The following is a 23,248-nucleotide window of genomic DNA, read 5'->3' on the forward strand; positions in this document are numbered from 1 at the left end:
CGCGGGCAGCGGCAATCATAGCGGCTCGGCTTGAAAAGACTGTAATGGTACGGGCTAAGAAATGTGAATTTTTAGCCATGCGGCTGAGGCATTATCACCTCCGATCGTCCTGGGGGCGAGAGATCATTATCTGAAGCTACAGTGAGCTCCCTTGGCTCAAGTTATATTCCGTAGGGAGTTGCTTGACTCATTGAAACTAAAAGCCTTAAAGGAGTTGTTTAGTTGTTGTCTCCTTTTGAAGCCTTTGCTATTCCGGCCAAGGGAAAGGAAATTAAGCTGCATATATCCACGAAGGCTGAGCAAAAACTGGGGACGCTAGGGAGGAGTCCCGTGGAGGAGGAGGAGCGTCCTCTGAATTAAAGCCCAACCTATCAAAAGAGCAACAGAAGCATCATTCCAAACAATGGATGCTCTTCACAGCTCATCTGGAGAAGAGAGATATTTTGGAGCTCTGCAGCCACCAGGAGAGTACAGTAGTTGGAAGATATTTTTTCCTCAGAAGGAATGGATGGTCCAAAAAGAGAGGAAAACAAGTGCAGGTTGTCCGTGACTTATGACCACAATTGAACCCAAAATACTCACTGCTAAGTAAGACAGTTGTTAGGTGAGTTTTGCTCCGTTTTATGACTTTTCTTGCCACAGTTGTTAAGTGAATCACTGCAGTTCTTAAGTTAGTAACACGGTTGTTAAGTGAATCTGGCTTCCCCATTGGCTGTGCTTGTCAGAAGATTGCAAAAGGTGATCACGTATCCCTGGGACACTGCAACTGTCATAAATGCATGCCAGGTAGCCAAGCACCCGAATTTTGATCATGTGACCATTGGGGATGCTGCAACAGTCATAGGTGTGGAAAATGGTCATAAATCCAAAAGATAATATAGGAAGTATTTTATAACTGCTCCTAGATTTGCGTAAGTTAAAAAAAGATCCACCATTTCTAGTTTTAAACACGGTTTAAGCATTTTGTTGTTTTTCCTCTTTTAATGGTTATTTGGAATACAAATAGACCATAGAAGGTATGATAAAAGAATGCATGGACTTTATATGAAGTGCAACATTTTATATTCCATATCTGAACAATCTTGGAGAACTTGTAGAGTTCTCCAACCCCCTGGCCTTCAGTGAGATATAACTCCAATTTACAAAATTTTCAGCTAACAAAAGCAGCAAATATACTGGCTGAGAATTTTAGAATTTGTGGCTTCAACATACCCAATTAGTGCTTAGTTAAAGAAGACTTAAGATACATGTTAAGATAAATGAGAAATCAGATAAACCAACACAGGTACTATGCTTTAAAAACCCCTGTCAACTGCTTTTCATAAAAATATTTTAAGCAGTAGACCTAGGTTCCACCTGAGTATTTTTTAAAGGAAGCAGCTTACAATTTCACAGAATAAAGCCATCTGTGCATCTGAATGTTCAAATCACAGGGACGCCTCTGTGTGCAAACAGCTGCTCATCCATAAAGATTCCTTCATCTAAGCTCAGCAAATATACATCAAGGGCTAAGCCAGGTATGTAATATAGGCTTTCTTTGTCTGTTCTGTCTCAAAATGTTCTGTGTGAAAGCTGCTTGTAAATAGAGTGGAAAATGAAAATGTCAGGATCAAGAGATTAGTATGGAAATAAATAAAAAGTTACAGTTAGTACAGGTAGGTAGTCCTCGACTTACAAGAGCAACTGAGCTCAAAATTTCTGTTGCTAAGCGAGGCAGCTGTGAACCTTGCCCAATTTTATGACCTTTCTTGCCACAGTTTTTATGTGAATCACTGCAGTTGTTAACTTAGTAACACAATTGTTAAGTGGGTCTGGCTGCCCCATTGACTTTGCTTGTCAGAATGTTGCAAAAGGTGATCACATGACCCCGAGACACTGCAACCATCATAAATACCAGTTGCCAAGCTCCTGAATTTTATAATGTGACCATGGGGTCCTGCAATGGTTGTAAGTGTGAAAAACGCTCATAAGTCAATTTTTTTCAGTGCCGTTGTAACTTTGATCATTAAATGAATGGTTGTAGGTTCAGCGCTACCTGTAAAGAGAATTTTTCTGTAAAGGACAAATACTTACTGATAATGAACCCAGGATGGCCCAAGCGTTTTCTTAAACTGAGTGAGTCCCACAATGTCGATATAAATAAGCTCCACCACTTTATCCCCCTGTGTAGGACAGCCAGATCTGTTACCAACTACCTTCTTCATAATCCTAGCCAAAAAGAAGAAGAGGTAAACACATTTTAAGGAAAATTCTTTTTACAGACAGAATAATTAACAAAATAGTGAAGTAAAGGCAAGGTTCTTGAAAAGGAACACTACATCTGAAGTTAAGAAGTTTCAGTCATTTTCCCAAAGTAGTCTAACCCAGAAAATTAGCTGTTCTAAAAATGTTAATAATTATTATTAAAAATAAGACTTTCATTCAAAAAGGTACAAGAAAGTAATAACATTTGATAGCCTTATTAATACTTAAGCAAAACATTCTGCTGATACAACTCATAAATATATCCTGGCTTTATTACTTTCGTAAATAACTCAAGGTGGCAAATATACACAATACACAGTACTCCTATTGTTCATATTTTTTTGCTTCCCATCCAATCTCCTGGCTTTATTACTTTTGTAAAGAACTCAAGGAGGCAAACACACACAATATACAGGACTCCTATTTTCCCCACAACCATGTGAGATGAGTGGAGTTGAGAGAAAGTGACCAGTCCAAAGTCATTGAGCCAGCTTCCATGCCTGAAGCAGGAGTAAAACCCATAATTTCCTGGCTTCTAGCCTACCGCTTTAACCACTAGACCAAATTTCTTGTTATACAAGAATAATTACAACAGGTGGTTTTTTTTTTTTTTTTACAACAGGTAATTTTTCAAGTCAACTGTATAGATACTTGCTTTCACTGCTTTCTATATAATCAAAGTCAGGACAGATTTTAATGACAGCTACAGTCTTATTTGTTTTATAGGAAAGCAACATATAATGACTTTTGGGTTTGTTCTAATAGAGTATGAATAGCTCAACAGTTCTGTGGCCTTATCAGTAATAGTCACTGATTTGTTGCTATTCAGTTAAGTCGTGTTTGATTCTTTCCGACCCCATGGACCACAGAATGCCAGATTCCCATCCTCCACTGTCTCCCAGAGTTTGCCTCAGTTCATGTTCATTGTGTAAATGACACTATCTAACTGTGGCTTCTCCTTCCCCTTTTACCTACAAGAATAGTCACTGATGTGACATAATGAAGTTTTTCTATTAAATAGCCTCTGCTGTGAACAGGGCAAAGCAACAAAATCTGCACTTCTCAAGGCCTTTCCAGTGCAATATTCTAAATCAGTAAATTTAGAAATTATGGCTCATATGCAATATGGTTGTCAAAATAGATCAAAATCATAGTAAAAGAGATATTTTCAAACGAATTACAGTCAAATTATCCATAACAAGTTTCTTATTAAGAAATAAAGATTCATTAAAGAAAGAAAGGCAACCAATTAAGCCCATTTAGTTTTTCTGCAGATGTCTAACACACCTGTAACGATTGGGAATAAAACTGCGTAATCTGAATGACTGAATACTAGAGTATTCATTTACTCAAAACTCAGGAGGAAGTACAACTACAAAATATACTATCTATTTCACAATGCCTATATTTAGCTTATGAAAATAATTTTTATCACTGTTTAGGGAACTTATCACTTTCACGTCTCTCTCCTGAAAATTATAGGCTGTACAATGAATACTTTGAGAAGAATGGCTTTGCTGCTTCACTTTAAAAGTGGATTATAACCTCCTTACTCCTTGAGTTCTGCCAGGGAAGCCGAAATCTTAATGTCGTGGCCCAGTAAATAGAGCGATATGATTAAATCACTCCACTGGACTAGCTCGCCAAGTGGGCCACCACTGAAGGCATTTTCTGCAATCTTGAATCCAGATTCTTTTGTGAGGAGCCCCAGATGAACAAGGACCTGCAAAAAGAAAAGACAATGAGGAACCATTTGGGCACCCACTGTTGAAAATTTATAGTACGAATTTCCTTACTTTAATAACTCATCTTAAACATCACCGTGTGATGACATACAGATCGTCACAGGATCTAATTTTCCCAAATGTTGTTCTACAGTTATGTTGGTTGAAAACATTGAAAACTATAGTTCTATATTTATGAATGAACACATACATTTACTCATTCATTATTACATGCATGTCAATCAAGTAAATATAATTGTCTTACAAGTAAAACAAAACAAAGAACTTTTTGTTGTCTTTCATTCAATCATGTTTGGTCCTTGGAGATTGCAGGACAAGTCCCTTCAATTTTCTTGGCAAGTTTTTTTTTAAGAAGTGGTTTGCTATTGCCTCCTGTCTTGATCCAAAAGAAAGTGACTGGCCCAAAGTTACTAGCTAGCTTCGTGCTCAAGGTAGGACTAGAACTCAAGTCAGGCTAGTTTCTAGCCTGATGCCTTAACTACTACACTAAATTGGAACTCTTAAGTAATAGAACTATAAAAATGTAAATATTATAATATAATTTAAACAATAGTCCAATGATCTGCATATTTTAGCTGTCATAAAACCACAAAAATAGCAGTATTCATATTTTAGTTTTTCATACCCATTCAATCCTTGTATCCCCATTTAAATAACATTTTTGGCAGTATTAATAATAAAGATGCTTCTTATTTATTCTTCATATTTCTAAGGATATCCAGTTCCACAGAAGGAAACCTTAGCCACAAATATACTTTCTCCAAACCAGTTCTTTCTGCTCCTCAAAGCAGTTTATTTTCTACTGCTCCAAACTGGGCAGGCATATTTTAATTGAAGCTAGTGATCTCATGGACGCTTGCATCCCATGGCCTGTAAAACTTAAGTAAGCTATGACCAGCAGCTTTAATTGCACCCAGAAATAAATTGGTAACAGATTCAGTTCCTGCAGTTCAGGCTTTACAAGTGAGCATTTCAACATTGTCAGTTTACAAACTGCTACATTCGGTACCAGCTACAGTTTGTGGGTGGTTTTCAAAGTTAGTTCCATGTTGAGAAAATTGCAATAATCAACACATGTGGACACATACAGATGAAATCACCAGGAAAATGCAAAGGTATAATTAACAAGCAAACCCATGACTCGCTGGGTCTTCATCTCAGAGGTATTTCCTCACCTAAACAATGGAACAGAATGGCCGCATGTGGGCACAAAAAAGCAGTGAGAATGGGAGGAACTTCCAATTTCCTGCCAGCTTCCCCATTGAGTTTGCCTGTGGAAAACTGGCAGGGAACATCAGAACCAATCCTTCCTTCCTTCCTTCCCTCCCACCTCCCTCTGGCATGGAGCAGAAAAGGTGTGTGGTATCAGTCAGGAAAAGGTATATGAGAGGGGCCACATTGGTTGAGGTGAACACGTGGGGATGCTGCAGAGGCTAGATGCACAAGGAGTGCCATATGGGTTGAAGAGGGTCTGCAGGGAGCAGCATGGTTTGGGTGCATTAGATTGCACGACAGATGTCACATGGGAGAGTGCATAGGATGAAGCATGGATTGGAAAGAGTTTGTCTGGTTATGTATGGGAGTCTGAGAAGGGCCAAATAGATCAGGGAAGGCTCCTGAGGGGTGACATGAGTTGGGTCCTCAAGACTGGAAGGCAGCATGGTGGTGCTAAGGTGCCATGTAGCTTAGGGAGGGCATGGAGGAGGAAGCACGGGTTAGGAAGGATGTGTGGGAGCAGAGAGCATCAGAGGGGAAGCTTGGGACAGAAAAATTGCATGGGAGGTGGCTGGGGTCAAAGAGGGCACAGAGTAGGCTGAGAAGGGTGTGTTGTGGTTCCTTTCCTTCTTTGCTCAGCAAGCAGGTAAACAGCTGCTGGGAAAGAGAGCAAAGGATTGTGTGAGTGTCCATCTTAAAGGTATCAGGAAATGCTGACTATGAGGTTCACATGACTGTGGTATGATGCGCCACTGAAGCAGCAGCTACTTTCTCAAATTTCAGTCCCTTGGGTATAAGGGATCCCAATTTTTTGCAAGTTAGTCCACCTACGGTATCTGCAGTTATGCCCTACGATGCAGCATTTTGCCTAATTCAAGGCTTCAAAGTATCTAAACAGACACGAGAATTTTAGCAGTATCTAGATAGACCATGGGGCTGTGGCACTGAGTTATTGCCAAAAAAAGGTAAACCTGTCCATCTCATTAACAGAACTGGACTGCCACTCAAAGGAGGCCTTTCCCTTTTAGGTATATAGAGTTGCAATGTGCTTTCCAAGTTTAAACAATGTAAAATATGTATTTTATGTAGTGAACTCACTTTTTTTCGTTTTCTCTTTTCCAAGTTTTGCTTTTCAGCAAGTGATTTTATTGCTTCTATCCAAGTTTCAGCCATCCTTTTTATTCGCAGCACCATCCATCGGAATTCTTCATGTCTTGACATCATTTTATATAGCAAATCAAAATTGGTTCTGATTTCAGCCTTCAACTAAATAATACATTTTAAAAATTAGTGGTAATGCAAAATCAAAATTTCCCTTCATGTGTTTGTGTAGGCGAAGGGTTGTGGTTTCATTTTCATTATATGTAAGGAACGTACAGATGTTTCAAAATTCAAAAGTAGAAAGTTAATGTTAAAAATTAATGTTAAATTAATGTTAAAAATGATTCGCAATACTACTCACAGGTGTCAGAAAATCTTAGCTGAGTTTCTAAATGAAATGTGAAATCTCTCAACATTTCACGCGAGAATAGCAAGATACAGAAGGTCTTTCTAAAATCTAGCAATGGCACTTGGGGACACCAAAGCTGAAAGTTGCTGACCCTCGAAAAATCCTGATTTATCATATTTGGTTCCCTTACTTATCAAAATTCTAGTGAAGATATGCTACATCCTAACACAGTTCACTGACTACCAATAAATAAAGTTTCTGAACTTAAATCTGAAATACCTTTTGCAAATTCAATAAATCCAGTCATTACAAATTGAGCCATGTGTATGAATATTTGCTGAGTGATTAAATTTTTAACTTTTTTTTTCTCAAAACCTATTTTCAACACACTGGTATTTTCCATAGTAGTTAAAGGGTGTGGGGGGAGATGATAGGGCAGACCATTCTCAGAATATCAGCTGATACAATTGCACTAATTCTCTGTGTTGCTATCTATACTTTATTTTTCTTAGTGGAAACATTGAGAAATCTATTTAAAAAAACCTAAAACAATTCCAAAGCCAATTTGAGATGGGAGTAAGACTTACCAATGTCTTCTGGTCCATTTCTTCATTGGGATTTTTTGCTCTCCAGGGTAAACGAGGACACCAATTTTCAACCTGCAAAAGTGTTAGGTTCAGCTTCAAAATCCAGTAAAATGACCAACTGTATACTTTGTTGATGCAATTCCATCCTTATTTAATAGCACACATAACAGAACAGCTAAAGTTCAGCAGGTGACAAAAACGATTTTAGGAAGATAGCAAAAACAGCAATGAAGTTCAAAAGATACAAGAAATAGCTTCACTTCTAAAGGTTTCCTTCTGTCCTCCAATAAATTGGTTACCTTTTATTAGGTCATATCAGTAACACAAAAACAATAGTTTTCAAGACCAGGGAATAGTTCTATCAGAATATTTACCTAGCCTGGAAAACAGAACAGACCCCAGATTAGCTGCTCTCTCTCTCTATATATATATACATATAGGCCACTACAAATTTTAGAAATGAAGATATGATACTCATCACATGATGCATCATAGTTAAATTTTTGCCTGGCAGGCTACACTGGAGCTAATTAAGCATATAAGAACCCAGGAAATTCTGATAAGGAATTGTACTGAAGAAAGCAAGGAAGTCATTATGAAATAATTCCAGTAACTTGCATGCATCCAATACAAGATTTATAAAAAGTGACAGCAACGTTCCATTTTCCCATTGTTTATTCTGTCTGAATTCTGCAGAAGGCTGACTGCCCCCCATTTGGGGAGGGTGGCCTGGTTTCAATCTTTGTCATTTTACAGTAACAGCTAGATGAGATATTGGGTTAACTTCTTACAGTACATGAGAAATCACCCTCCTTTAGTTTCTACTGTTTTGGGGCTGAGAATTGAAATACAAAAACCAGCTGCTGGCTTTCTGTTATCAAATAATGTCTAAAATGCTATCCACAAGATGAAACTGTTCACCAAAGGTCTAAGGACTTCCAAATATACATCCAAATATAAATTGTTTACAAAGCAGAAAGAAATCATTAGAAGATAATCTAATTCCTGATAGATAGAACAACCAACAAACTACTGGGAAATAAATGTCATATTTAAACAATGTTTTTGTTCACTATCAATGTTCACTTTCTCAATATACACATACTGGTGGAAGAGACATACAGAGTTTTCGGCTATGTGAAAAAAGCCCATTCAAAACATGATTCAGAACTTGAAAGGATCAGTGATGTGATATTACATATTGTACTTCTTTCCATTCAATGGTTTCAATATTTGGGTTTGCTTTCAGTCAGAAAATACTTGACTTCAAAAGAAAAAGTGACATGTAAGAGGAAGAATTTGTGTGAGAATAATGAATATTCATTCTCCCTGCGGCCTTTTGAAAAATATATCAGCTTATTTCAATATCAATTGCCATGCAGACCAATATTAACATCATGCATTTCTTTATTGGATTGTGGTTTTATTCCCAGAAAAAAAAAAAGTTAATTTCCTTTGGTCCTTTTATCCTGATATTTTTAAAAAAATCCAGAAAATAATACAAACTTAAAAGCCAGAGAAGTAGGTGAATACATATGCTGAAAATGGGTAAACCAATTTTGTTATCTGAAAATAAAATACAGGGATGGCAGTGCTGAAATGGAAAGTATGATGGTGAGAAAAGTAAAAGAAAGTTAAAAAAAAGTAACTCCAGATTAAAGTAAAGCCACTCCAGATTAAATAAAGGATTATTTCACATTCACACAATTTCTATTTATGGGGTGTTTTTTTCAAGTTTTTCTTATGAAACATATTCTTGGACTGAGCAGTGTCTGCACTGGTAATGGTTCCACAAAGATAGAATGAAGGAAAATCTTACATGTAAAAAAAAAAAAAAAAAGATAGCCAAAATATTTTGGCAATTTAGTCCACAAGCAACAGAAAACTGAGAAATGTTTGGGAGGGGGTAGAGATACTGACCTGGTAGCAAAGCCAGTATTAAAAATTCTCATATAACTTTATTTTGTAGATAGCATCCAATCCTGCATATTTTATTAGAATCAATCAATTATCAGTATTGGTTAGATAGGGGTATTTCCACAATTAAACAGAGCAAACAAATCTTCATAAAGTACACTGCTCAAAAAAATAAAGGGAACACAAAAATAAGACATCCTAGATCTGAATGAATGAAATACTCTTTTTAAATACTTCGTTCATTACATAGTTGAATGTGCTGACAACAAAAACACACAAAAATTATCAATGGAAATCAAATTCAGCAACCCATGGAGGTCTGGATTTGGAGTTACACTCAAAATTAAAGTGGAAAAATACACTACAGGCTGATCCAACTTTGATGTAATGTCCTTAAAACAAGTCAAAATGAGGCTCAGTAGTGTGTGTGGCCTCCACGTGCCTGTATGACCTCCCTACAATGCCTGGGCATGCGCCTGATGAGGTGGCGGATGGTCTTCTGAGGGATCTCCTCCCACACCTGGACTAAAGCATCCCCCAACTCCTGGACAGTCTGTGGTACAACATGGCATTGGTGAATGGAGCAAGACATGATGCCCCAGATGTGTTCAATTGGATTCAGATCTGGGGAACAGGCAGGCCGGTCCATAGCATCAATGCCTTCGTCTTGCAGGAACTGCCGACATACTCCAGCCACATGAGGTCTAGCATTGTCATGCATTAGGAGGAACCCAGGGCCAACCCCACCAGCATATGGTCTCAACAAGGGGTCTAAGGATCTCATCTCGGTATCTAATGGCAGTCAGGCTACCTCTGGCGAGCACATGGAGGGCTGTGTGGCCCCCTAAAGAAATGCCACCCCACACCATTACTGACCCACTGCCAAACCGGTCAAGCTGGAGGATGTTGCAGGCAGCAGAATGTTCTCCACGGCATCTCCAGACCCTGTCACATTTGTCACATGTGCTCAGTGTGAACTGCTTTCATCTGTGAAGAGCACAGGGCGCTAGTGGCAATTTTGCAAATTTTGGTGTTCTCTGGCAAATGCCAAACGTCCTGCATGGTGTTGGGCTGTAAGCACAACCCCCATCTGTGGACGTCAGGCCCTCATACAACACTCATGGAGTCTGCTTTTGACCGTTTGAGCAGCCACATGTATATTTGTGGCCCGCTGGAGATCATTTTGCAGGGCTCTGGCAGTGCTCCTCCTGTCCCTCCTTGCACAAAAGCAGAGGTAGCGGTCCTGATGCTGGGTTGTTGCTTTCCTACAGCCTCCTCCACGTCTCCTGATGTACAGGTTTGTCTCTTGGTAGCGCCACCATGCTCTGGACACTACGCTGACAGACACAGCAAACCTTCTTGCCACAGCTCACATTGATGTGCCATCCTGGATGAGCTGCACTACCTGAGCCACTTGTGTGCGTTGTAGACTCCGTCTCATGCTACCGTTAGAATGACAGCACCGCCAGCATTTAAAGGGGCCAAACCATCAGCCAGAAAGCATAGGAACTGAGAAGTGGTCTGTGGTCACCACCTGCAGAACCACTCCTTTCTGTTTTGCTAACTGTCTATGCTTTCCACCTGTTGTCTATTCCATTTGCACAACAGCATGTGAAATTGATTGTCACTCAGTGTTGCTACCTAAGTGGACAGTTTGATTTCACAGAAGTGTGATTGATTTGGAGTTATGTTGTGTTGTTTAAGTGTTCCCTTTATTTTTTTGAGCAGTGTATATTCTGAAATGGGCAATTATTCAACAAATTGTAACAGTGAGTTTGCTTTTGAATTGTTCCAATTTAAATAATTATTCCTGAAGAAAGAATCTTCAGTTATTAAAATGTTATGGCATTGTGCTTACTGACATAGATGCAACTCCTTGAGCCATACAGAACTTCATTCTGATGTATATAAACTGCATGTATAACCATCATATGAGATCATTATCCAGCTCTTCTATGTCTTAGAGCAGGGCTGTCAAACTCGATTTCATTGAGGGCCGCATCAGGGTTGTGTTTGACCTTGGGGGGCCGGGATGGGTGTGGCCAGGGTGGACACGCCCAGCTCAACATCATTCGTGTTGGGTGCTCCTGGGGTGGCCCAAGCACTCTGCCAGCAAAAATGATCTCCCAAGTTCCATTTCCGCCTGCAACGGCCACTTGCAACTCTCTGCCAGTAAAAACCAACTGCAGCTCTCGTGAACTCAGTTTTCAGTTGCAACAACCTCCTGCAACTTTCTGCCAGCGAAAACACAGCTCGGGAGGGGCAGATCTAAGCATACCATGGGCCAGATCTGGCCGCCAGGCCTTGAGTTTGACACTCCTGTCTTAGAGAAACTAAGTAGGCACAGCACCAGCACAGAAAAGAGTTATAATCAAGCTAATGTTACAATTAAATATGTTTTCAATATGTTAAATGAAAAGCTACAGTGCGGCACCCCTCTATTTGGGGGATTTCCATCAGTGATTGTGGAATATAAAATATTAGTTTTTTCCTCCTTAATATATCTAATTTTTTTACCATTAAAACTTCTAGTTCCATTCGTTTCTAATTCTCCTAAAATACTTTAAACATAAACTCTTAATTCTCTACCACTGTCCAAACAGCCATATAAAATGCCAATTCCAAATGACTTTCATCAGCGAGACTAATTCATATATCCCACACTGCTGTAATAGATACAAGAATTTCCTTTCATGTTTGCAATCACTAATACTTAAGTTTTCATATATGGATGATTATCATAAACTGCAGTATGAATGGTAGGATTAAGTGTGCATGCTGAATAACTTGTGATTAAATCCTGATGGCACTTCTTTGCTTCCCCATAGCAAAAGTTCAAACCTTCTGCCAGGTGATCCAGTATTTTTGGACAATATGGAAATGTACGAGCCCTTTGTAATTCAAGAGATGGCTTTTAGTCAGAACATCAGCCATCCAATATTCTAGCTAGTACTGTAGGTTTCAGAAAGAAATAATAATAGGCAGCCTTTAAAAATTGTTAGTTTTCATTCATAACCACACTAGCAGTAAAGCACAAAGCTCTGCTAAAAAAAGAAAAGAAAAACTGAATTCTATAAGAAAGAGGGTTATAAAAAATTATGTCCCAATGGGATTAAATGCCCCACATACATACATATATCTAAGCCTTAATCTAAGCATGATTTTTTTACAAAGTTGAAGTATGAAATGGCAAAGTTAGGCCTATACTTTCTAATGGATGGATGAGAATATATTCTAAAACATTTATGATATTCAGCTTTGTTCGGGTATTTTCCCACGTCATTACAGTTGTGCTTTTAAAGTTGTAGCAATGTTTCGGCAGAATCTCATCTGCCGTCATCAGGCTTCTGTATAGAGTAAGTTTGTAAAACATTTATTCATCTATTTAAATAATGTAGTACAAATAAATGTGTACTTTCTTCCTGTAAAAACTGTATCTTGGAAGGGTATCTATGTATTTTTAAAATTCCAAATAAGCCAAGCATCCATACATAGCGTTGAACTAGGTTCCTAGCATTTTCCATGAACTTAAACCTATCTAATAGGATAGCTACCATCCAATAAAAGATACAAAGGAACAAATGCAATATAAGTGATGACAATTTAATTGGCTCTTTCTTTCCAACTTCTAGTTACTTTTATTCCAGCAGAGTATATGGTAAAGTAGGCTACATGTCAAACAAGTAACAGTTTGTAACACTAGCTAATGATTTGGCTATTGTTATTATTATCTGTTACTATTACAATTGTTAATGTGCCAATAACCAAAGTTCTCAATGTGGATTATCAACCTATTAAAATAATAAAAATATAAAAAAGCAAACAATAAAATACTATGCATTATAAAACATAAAATGCTTATCCTTTATTGTTTGTACACCTAAAATAAAACCTACCTGTAAAAATTACAAAAATACCTAGATAAGAATGCCTCGCCTGGCCCCAAAATCACTATATATGGGCACTATATACGACATCCAACATTACAGCAAGTACAAGTAGTCCTCAACTTACGACTACAATTGAGCCCAATTTTTTGTGGCTAAGTAAGACCATTTTATGGCCTTTCTTGCCACAGTTGTTAAATGAATCACTGCAGTTGTTAAATTAGTATCACAGTTGTTAAGTGAATCTGGGTTTCCCATTGACTTTGCTTGTCAGAAGATTGCAAAAGGTAAGCATAAGATCCCAGGACACTATAATGGTAAATGTGAGTCAATTCCCAAGCACCTGCATTTTGATCATGAGACCGTGGGGATGTCGCAACAGTTGTGTGAAAAATTGGTATGTCACTTTTTTTAGTGCCGTTGTAACTTTGAACACTCACTAAACGAACTATTGTAAATCAAGGACTACTTGTACGCAACAAGTATAGGATTGAGAATTATGAATGCTTCCCCCTTTGTACTCAAACACCTAATTTTACTTAATGCAAACACCCAGAGGGAGAGTTTTAAGGATGGACCATTGTGTCCAGGCAAATATAGCCAGAGATATTCCTGGAGATTAATGTTATTTAAGCTCCTTACTCAAAGCAAAATAAACAGTCTGTTGGATTAGAATTAGGATCTCAACCTATTTTATAATGTGTTGCAGTTAATCAAAAGTAATAATTTAATTTTTCCATGCCAAAATTAGAAGGGTCAAGATTCACTGATCTTTAAAAAAAACACCTTTCAACCACAATTATCACATTTCTTTTGAAGGTATGGTGGACGAGGTTTATTGTATCCTCTATAATATGTTTATGTAGGCTGTCTATAAAAAGATATTGATAACAACATTTGCAATTACAGGCCAGGAATACATCTTGATGTGAGGGAGATATTAATTAGCTAACATCTTTTGAAGGCTGACATAAAATGTACAAAAATAATTAAAGAGCTACACACATAGATGTGACACACACTATTCTGTGTCATCTACAACCAAGGCTGATGATTTATCAGCAGATAAAAAGTATGAAACAAACAAGTGTTTATTCAGCATAACACAATATCAAATTACTCACTTATAATTTTGCATTACAAAAATCAAGAAAGCAAACAATTGTTAATCTTCAATAAAATACAAGGAGTGGCATATTGAATGATACCAAAATAGTAACACTCACAAACCAAAGTGCTGAATAATATTCAGACTTACAAGCAGTTTCACTTATCTCACATACTAATATGATAATTCTAAAGATTACAGTCAATACGTCAACAATACATGAAATGAAAACCACCAAAGGTACACATTTGGTTTTAGAAGAAGCAAATGCACTTGATCATATTAGAGATATTTAATAAATAATGGAAAATTCAAGAGTATTTCACTCAAAGGCATTCATTTTTTGCCTTTTCAATTATATTAAGACTTTTTCATGTGTAGACAACAAATCACAGACTGTCCTTGTTAAACATGTGTATACTACCTATATAATGAAGAATAGTGTGCGGACCAAAAAACAATACTTGAAATGGATTATGCAGCAACTAAATGATTCAAAACCAGGAAAGAACCATTCAAAAAATAAATAAAACTTTAAAACCCTTCTTCCAGACTATTGCTTCATATCTACAGAGTGGAGTATGATGAAAGTCAAGGAAAAATTACCTTGCCTCCACTACCAAAATCTCAATAAGTGCACTGCAGAAAAAGAAGGCACAAACCATTCAGCATATTACCAATGGTTTATTATCCATCATGGATAATTAGGTCAATTCACACCAAACACATGGGGTCTCTGAACCACTGCAGCATCAAGATAGTGACTGTACCTGCTCAAAATGTTTACATACAAAACTATACATTGTAACAAACAGATCTAAACCACACTGCTTACAATAGATAGTGATCAGTGTAAGACTTTTTATTGATAAAACATTTATCAGACTCCATAGACCAAGAACAACACATGGAGTTACTTCTGAGTAGCTTCTTTATTGTTGTTCATGTAGAATAGGGGTGTCAAACTCATGGCCCACTGGCCAGATGTGTCATGCACTGGCCATGTCCACTTCTGGTTTAGTGAAGGGGGGAAAGTTGCAATACGTCATGTGACAACAATGTGATGACGCAAGTTTGACACCCCTGGTGTGGAATATTTCTGGATCAAAATAACTTCCGATATCTGCATAACTATAGATATACTCTGTGAACTGCTAGGAAGAATCCATTTTTACCCTCTTCCTATTCCAAGCTATGCTGCCCCTTTGTTCTCTGAAAAGGAGCTACCTAGGACCCCTGACTACATTTCAGCACAATCTCATATTAATGGAACATATTTTTTTAATTGTGAGGCCATTTACCAGTTTCAAAAGTCCCTAAGATTTGCCTGAAATACTGTTTGCTCCTTCTCCTTTTCTTTTTCTGTTATAAGTAGAACTTTAAGTCAATATAAGTCAATACTTAACAAATCAGTAATAAATGTGTCCATTTTTATGCAATATAACATACTTGAATTAAATTGGCCATTGGTTAAAATGTAATAGGAACAAAGGAACTGTACTGACTCTGGTACTGTAGTTGAGCAAATTTCAGAAGGCAACTAGCAACAATGAAAGAAGCCATTGACCAGGGGAAGTTTGCTTATACAGGTAGTCCTCAATTTAGGGCTGTAATGGACCCTGCATGGGTAAAGAAACTACATTGAAGTAATTCTTCATGTTGTTCTTGGTTCCTTGGGTTTGGCAGCCAGTTGCCGAGCACCCAAATGCAGTCACATGATTGATCCCCTGTCTGCTGGTTGGAATGTTGGAACCAGGTTCTAAATATCCCCGGGGAGGTCGGGGTAGTTAAATGGTCGCTAAGTGACTAGTCGTAAGTCAAGAACTACTTGTATTCTACTTGGCACTTTTGGTTAACACAACAGTAACAGGCAAAGGAGAGTGGCTGTGTTGTGGCCCGCCAGCTGCTAGCAGAACTGGTGGCAGACTCAGACAGTGAGGAGGATGGGTAGAACTTGGGCCAGTTCTCGAGTCTGGGGAAGACTCTGATGGATGCTCTGCGTCGGAAGCAGAGATGGGGCTGGGGCTGTTTGACATTTCCCAACTACCTACAGAGCCAGAGATAAGTGGGGAGGAGGAATGGTTGGAACCTGTTCCAGATGCACAAATGCGCAGAGCTGTCAGGAGAGCAGAACAATTAAGCAACAGGGGCCAACTCGGAAGGAAAGGCACACATGGACGCTGAATGGCCCCTCCTTAGGGAATAAATAGAAGCAAATGGAGAGCGATGGTTGCAGGAGACTATTAGTTCACATTTATTTTGGAAGATTTGCTTATCAGACTCCTTTAATTTACAGCTTTGCTACTGAAGCTCTGGCCTGGCAACTATCCAAGGACTGGTAATGTCTGTTCTTGCAATTAACCCTTGGGAGGATTATTGCCAGGACTTTTCTGTATGTGAATGCCATGAATTCACAGTAACTAAATAAAGAGGGGTTTTTCGGGACAAGAACTCTGTTTCTTGGTTCTGCTAAGCCTGGGTCAGAACAGGCTGATTTACGATGCTCTAAAAGGGGCCACATGCAAAAAAACCCTCAAAGCCAGCCTTCATTAAAGCAAAACATTTCCTCAAAGAATGGCAGAGCTCGTTCTGGCATCTAAACCCAGTTCACAGGGGTGCAAATATTGATAAATTATAATTAGTTGAAAAGAGAAAAAGGAGATGCCATTTTCCTCAGGAAAGAAATTTGTATAGCAAAATGAAAACTTAATATTTTCATGCTATTAGATTAATAAATTAGAGTAATTTTTCATAGGCATATCTATAGTAATCTCTTGCAGCATAAGCAATACAAACTCTTTTACTCTAAAGACTGGCAAATATGTATAGCCCAAGATTTTACATACTACTACCTGTTTATCAGATGCTTTCAGATCAACTTCACTAAAACATAATATATTAATTGAAATGAAAATTTACTCACCTCACTGAGGTAAATAAAGAATGAGCATGTAGACCCATCAACACCGTAACTTGCATAACAAGGATCTGATCTCCACATATCTTTCATCCACTAGAAAGGAAAGCAACAATAATAACAAAAATACATATGCATTCAATCAACAGGTTTGGGTTCTTATGAATCTTGGTGCAATACTAAGTACACTGCTTTAATAGCATTTTAAATCAACAAGGTCAAGGCAAAGTTCAGTTATCTGGAAGAGATAATTGCTATCATTTACAGGGAAATGCTGATCATTTAAGAGCTTCTGTGGTGCAGTGGTTAGAGTGCAGTATTGAAAGTTGCTTCTACTGCAGCCAGCTGCTTGCAATTTGGCAGTTCAAATCCCACCAGGCTCAAGGTCGACTCAGCCTTCCATCCTTCCAAGGTCGGTAAAATGAGGACCCAAACTATTGGGGGCAATATGCTGACTAAACTGCTTAGAGAAGGCTGTAAAGCACTAAAAAGCAGTATATAAGTATATTGCTATTTATCTACATAGGTGACAGGAAGTTTACATTGTTTATATGGAGTTCATCCAACTAGGTTTGTCTTTGTAAATGAGACAGAAAACTAATATTACTAGTATTTATATATTTATGTCAAAATTCTTAGATACCCATCTCCTCACAGAAGGGCTCTTTTTATTCTTGCCCTTCAAATACAATTGCAATCCTCAACATTTTACTATTCAACTTCTTCATAAAGAAGAGGTTTATACATTATTTTTGGCATCTGAATCAATACCTTATCAATTACTTGATCCCTTATGAATTATTAGACACTTTGCTTCAGCTATCATACTCATATAGTAATATGTCACATGCTAACAGACAATTGTATTTTTTTCCACCCCATGTCTTTTGATCAATTAGGAAATTGTCAGATGAAATGGGAGCAATAGAACATTTTCTGTTGGAGAATTAATACATCCAGGCAAATAAATGGTGTAATAGATGAAGCTTACTTTTATTTTGCCCTCACAGTGAGGAAAACCATCCATAGGAGGCAATTCACACTGTTCCTGGGCTCCGTTAATGAGATCTGAAGAAGAAAAATTAACACAATGTAATACGTAATATTAAACACATGAGAAGAGATTAGCATTTTTTCCACCTCAGCTGACTGTGAGGATGAATCATTGCCAAGATACTTATGGAGTTCTAAAAATGCAACAGTCTTCTTCCTCATCTCTCTGCTGGGAAATTGGAAAAGGGCCATGAAACCAAGGAATAATAAATGGAATGTGCATCAAATATGCTCAGACATGAGAGGTTATTAAGAATTAATGGAAATAATTGTTTATCATTTATAATTAAGTACAACTAACTTTTTAACCAGAAATGCAATTAACCTATTCCTTAAACTAAAGTACAGCTATCATTCAATTAGCTGATGGAAGTCAAAGGTCTGAATAACAATTTTAGTAAGAAGAGTAGATAAAGGCTCAAAACCCGTTAAAATTAAAACGGAGTTTTCCAATAAATACATTCATTTAAAATACTTTATTATATGTGTAAAAACAGACAGAAATGGAGATTAGTGAGAACTGTAGGATCCAAAACCTTCTCTCATTGTGTTATTCAACTAAGTTGGGATTCCAAAATTTTGGTAACCTGTCAGACATGTTGACAGGCTAACGATTTTTGAGAGCAACTTTCATGTTATGACAGAGTAAGTCAGGAATTCAAGGTTGCCACGACAACAAACAAGACAGTAAACCAAGATATATACTTTGTGCCACACTCTTGTACTGGTGGTATTGACTGGGCAGAAATTTTACAGTGAGGTAATGGGAAGTTGACCCCACTGTCACAGTCAAACCATTTTATTTTATTTAGTTCATTTGGATAAATAGTTCTTTTTTCCCCCCAGCATGATAATAAAAAAAAATCTATTATAATGATTTATCACTGGGCAGTGATATAATCTGATTCGTCCTCAAGAGCTTTAGGCAGAGTTTTTAGCTGACATGTTTGTTACACATGACAAAGCTCAATCTGTATCATATGGATTCGGTTAATTTGTATCATATGGAAACGAGTTCGGAGTAGGCATAATTAGCTTACAGCCATGTATCCTTCTGCTGAGCAGGAATGCTTGATAAATCATATAATGGGGTGGAACATCAGGAACTAACGGTAGGTAATAGGTGGCTCAGACAGAAAATGTGATGCAAATAATAACTAAAGCAGAAAAGATTATTTCAATTCTTGCGTAGCAATAACTATGGTAAAAAAGCAATAATTCTCTAAACCCAATTCTATTCTTAAAATAGATTTCTTTTCAGCAGAACTTTTTATCTGTATCCCTGTAATATCTAATTTTGGCTTGCTCTATTAATAGTAGCTCTGTTGACGGTTACTGAAGTATGAAAACTCTCTTAGGATGGGAATGTCAAACCAAACGTTTGGAATCACCTTTTCAAGCTACTGATTTCCCTTACATATTTCGAACATTTTAGGCTTTATGTAAAAATACCATGGGTTAGGAAGAGGAGAGAAGATAGCTGTGGAAGTAAAAAGGGTTAATTAATATTTCTTTTTAATAAAAAAGCTTATTTTTTATAATAAAACACTTTTTAAATGGAATTTATGTACATGCATCTTGCTTAGTGTTTCTACTATCTTGAACTTGCAACAGGAACAAAATGACAATCCACAAACTGAAGGCTTCCTGATGGAGCAAGTCCAGGTCTTGGCAAGCCTCCTAAATTCATGACTATAGCCAGATAGGAAGGTGGAAGCCATACCAGCGTTATCTGCTGCATCCATTCCTGGAGGAGGTGCCCTGGCTACTTCTGATAATACCACAATGCCTTATGACTGACTTTATAGAGTTATTTGGAAATAAGTGCTAAAAGTAGCAGTCAGTTCTGTAAGAAATCTTCACAGGGAATATTTCAATCAATGTTAATGCATTGGTGCACTTTTATCACAGCATGATTCAAAGCACAAGCAGTCCTTGACTTACCACCACAATTGAGCCCAAAAAAGCTAAAACTTTCATAAATATGAACCGGTTGCCAAGCATCTGAATTTTGATCATGTGACTGCAGGGATGCTGCAATGGTTGTGTGACAAATGGTCTTAAGTCACTTTTTTCAACACCGTTGTAACCTTGATGAAAAACGAACTGTTGTAAGTTGAGTACTACCCATACTGGCTTTTGAGCTATAAAGCCTTACATGGCTTAGTGCCCAGATATCTGCAGGATTATTTCCTTTAAGTAGTACCTGTCCACCTTTTCTGGACATCCTGTGTAGGATATCAAGAGCTTCTTTTGCAGGAATTTCGAAAGACTGAAGCAAAATGCTTCTCAGTTATGACTACAACCCTTTGGAACAACCTTTCCATAGAAAGCTATACAGCAACCTATCTCCAAATATCCTGGGACTGTGAAAACAGAACTGCTCAAAAGAGATTTTAACAGTTAAAATAATTGTTGGTGGGTTATGTCCAATGCACATTTTTACTCATATGCTACTTTTATTTGATGGTTATGTGGTTGTTTTACTATATGGTAATAAACCACCGCGAGTGCTCAGTGAATGTAGCAATATAAAAACAGAATAAATAAAATCAAGAAGATAACAGGCTTGTATGTTAGGTGCAAATGTAACTTAATTGCTACATAGCTCAAATTGCTGATACAAATGGATTACTTCATAATGGAAGAGTTATGAGGGGATTGACAACAGCCCAACCTGGTATACCCGGATATGATTGCACTGCAGCTTTCAAATTTATAGACAGTATCACAGTACTATAGTATTTTTGGCAACTGCTACATCAATATATCTGATATGCAGGTTATGGAAGACAAATATATGGATACTAAAGGGAGAAGTCTATGAGAGCAAAGACCTTGGAACTACAAGAAGAGAAGGCAGACCTTAGTACTAGCCATGATAACTGCCAAGACTATCACAGTAATTAAGACAACTCCTTTAAAGCCTGTGCATAATTAACTTAATCTGTACAGCTGACATTTTAGAAAACACAGGAAACCTATATACAATTACTAATTTGGCTGAGCTCTATGCCTGTCACTCAGTAGATGATCTGTAAGTAATTCAAAGAGAAGTCTTCAGAAGACTCATTTTTCTGTCATGGAAGAAAGTAAGTGTAAAGTCTCTTTATAATTATCACCAAGTTTTCTTTTTCTTTTTAGAAGGACAGAAATCTCTCTTTCTTTTTTTCACTCAACATAGCACTATTTCTGTACATTTTAAAGATCACAAGGCAAAAAAGTTCAATAAAACAACTGGCAATTTAACAAAGCAATGATTATTTTTTATATATCTTGACAGAGACAGGCTTAATACGCTATGTCTACTTCAGGGGTGTCAAACTGGCGGCCCGTGGGCCAGATACATCACGTGCAGGCCATGTCCACCCCAGCTCCACGAATGGGAAAAAACTTTGCAAAACGTCACATGACTGCAACATGATGTGGCGAGTTTGACACCTTTGGTTTACTTCATCCCTCCTTCTTAACTTCCTTAATAAGTTAAATATGTCACAATCATCAATTTTCCCCTCCATCCTCCCAAGATATATAGTTTGAAATGATGTGTTCATCTTAGGAAAAAAGAAAAAAAAAGGGTATTTTCAGAAAACCTTACAAATAGTGAACGCACATGGAGCATGAAATATCACAATCAGACTGTTTAGGTTATTCTATTCAGATCTTGATTCCACAATCTGCAAGGTTAAAATGAGCAACTGGGACTCTTGACACTTCCTTTCCTGCTATGCCCATGCTGTGATGCAACTGTTACAGAGGTGGGTGAGTTTGAGTTAAGCTTGTCATTAATTCTTAGCTGAACCTGTTCCATAGTAACTTGTGGAAAAATTGTTGGAGTGCAATGTGTTCTATATGGCATTCCTAGAAGAAAGGTGGAATATTATCTAAGGAGTTAATCTTAGTCTTACACAAAGCTAAATAAGAATACCCAATCTTTATTTAACCATTTAAAAAATCTAGATATCCGATTGCCTTTAGAACAAGGGTCTTCAAACTTGGCAAGTTTAAGACTTGGGGACTTTAATTCCCAGAATTCCTGAGCTAACATGACTGGAGGAGGAATTCTGGGAGTTGAAGTCCACAAGTCTTAAAGCTGTCAAGCTTGAAGATCCCTGCTTTAGAAATATATGACTCCAAGATTCGCCCAGAATCTCATCAAACATAGTGATAAATTAGGTTGTGTGCCGACCTCAACTTCAGGCCTCCAAATAATTATTTCCCATATTGCTGTACTGTACTAATAGAAGGCCAGAAAAGTTCATTAAAAACACCACGCTTAATATTATCATTTTAAGAACATGAAATGTATCACCACTTACAGCATAGCAATTTTATTTATGAAAAATTAGGCATAATTTCTCTCTTAATTAAACATGAATTACAACAGTACCCTGTTGCAGAATGCAGCACAAAATAGAATCAAAACATGCTCCTTTATGGCAACCAGGAAAAAAAAATGAGCAGACTGATTGACAAATAAAAAACAAACAAAAATCAAGAAACCAAAGGGGAAAAGATTGTTGAGACATGGTAAACAGGATAGAGGCCATAACAATTATACTTCATAAAATAGAAGAAAGAACTATGTTTCTAAAGAAAAAAACAACTCAAAAATCAATACCTTATAAAGCAATTAACATTGTTTTCATTCATCATTTTTAAAACAATTACTCCTTTTTCCTCCTTTTTCTTCCAAACTGGTTTTCTGCCACAAGCTGGAAGGAATAATATATTTTCCTTTTTCTCATTTCCTATGCTGCCTCTCTGTCCTTCCATTTCTAGCACTAGTTGATAAATTATCAAGATTCTTTTTGAACTGACTTATATCATTTCTAAACTTTCAAGAAAATAAACCTTAAAAAAACACACCAGGGAGAGGGAAATCACAAATGTCAATTCCTGTCTATGTATTGCAAATCTTCAAAAACTCCTAGAAATATAATGGACAACTCTACTCCTTTCTGTTGCTATAGGAGGGGTGCGAATAAGCCCTGCCAAAGCAGAAAAATATAAATAAGATATTTATCTCCCTTTATTTCTTTGTTGGTAAATATAAATTTAACATAAATAGGATACTTTCCTCTTTACTGTCTCAGTTTGCCTCCACAACCCAAGACAAAAAATA

General features: G+C 37.3%; 1 protein-coding gene across 6 annotated transcripts in view; it reads right to left on the reverse strand.

The window, feature by feature from the left end:
* The window catches only part of MGAT5 (alpha-1,6-mannosylglycoprotein 6-beta-N-acetylglucosaminyltransferase), a 137,159-nt gene that overhangs the window by 26,860 nt on the left and 87,051 nt on the right, over positions 1 to 23,248 (reverse strand). For all 6 annotated transcript variants that reach the window (XM_026714638.2, XM_026714636.2, XM_087920333.1 and 3 more), the window contains 6 exons: positions 18,062 to 18,138; positions 17,077 to 17,166; positions 7,242 to 7,313; positions 6,303 to 6,470; positions 3,798 to 3,967; positions 2,074 to 2,208 (listed from right to left, as the gene is read on the reverse strand). In XM_026714638.2, coding sequence (XP_026570423.1) covers positions 2,074 to 2,208; positions 3,798 to 3,967; positions 6,303 to 6,470; positions 7,242 to 7,313; positions 17,077 to 17,166; positions 18,062 to 18,138 — 712 coding nt within the window. The remainder of the gene's footprint in view (positions 1 to 2,073; positions 2,209 to 3,797; positions 3,968 to 6,302; positions 6,471 to 7,241; positions 7,314 to 17,076; positions 17,167 to 18,061; positions 18,139 to 23,248) is intronic.

This window comes from Pseudonaja textilis, chromosome 1, assembly GCF_049901715.1.
Source record: "Pseudonaja textilis isolate UNSWEBS1 chromosome 1, rPseTex1.2, whole genome shotgun sequence".
NCBI lineage: Eukaryota > Metazoa > Chordata > Lepidosauria > Squamata > Elapidae > Pseudonaja > Pseudonaja textilis.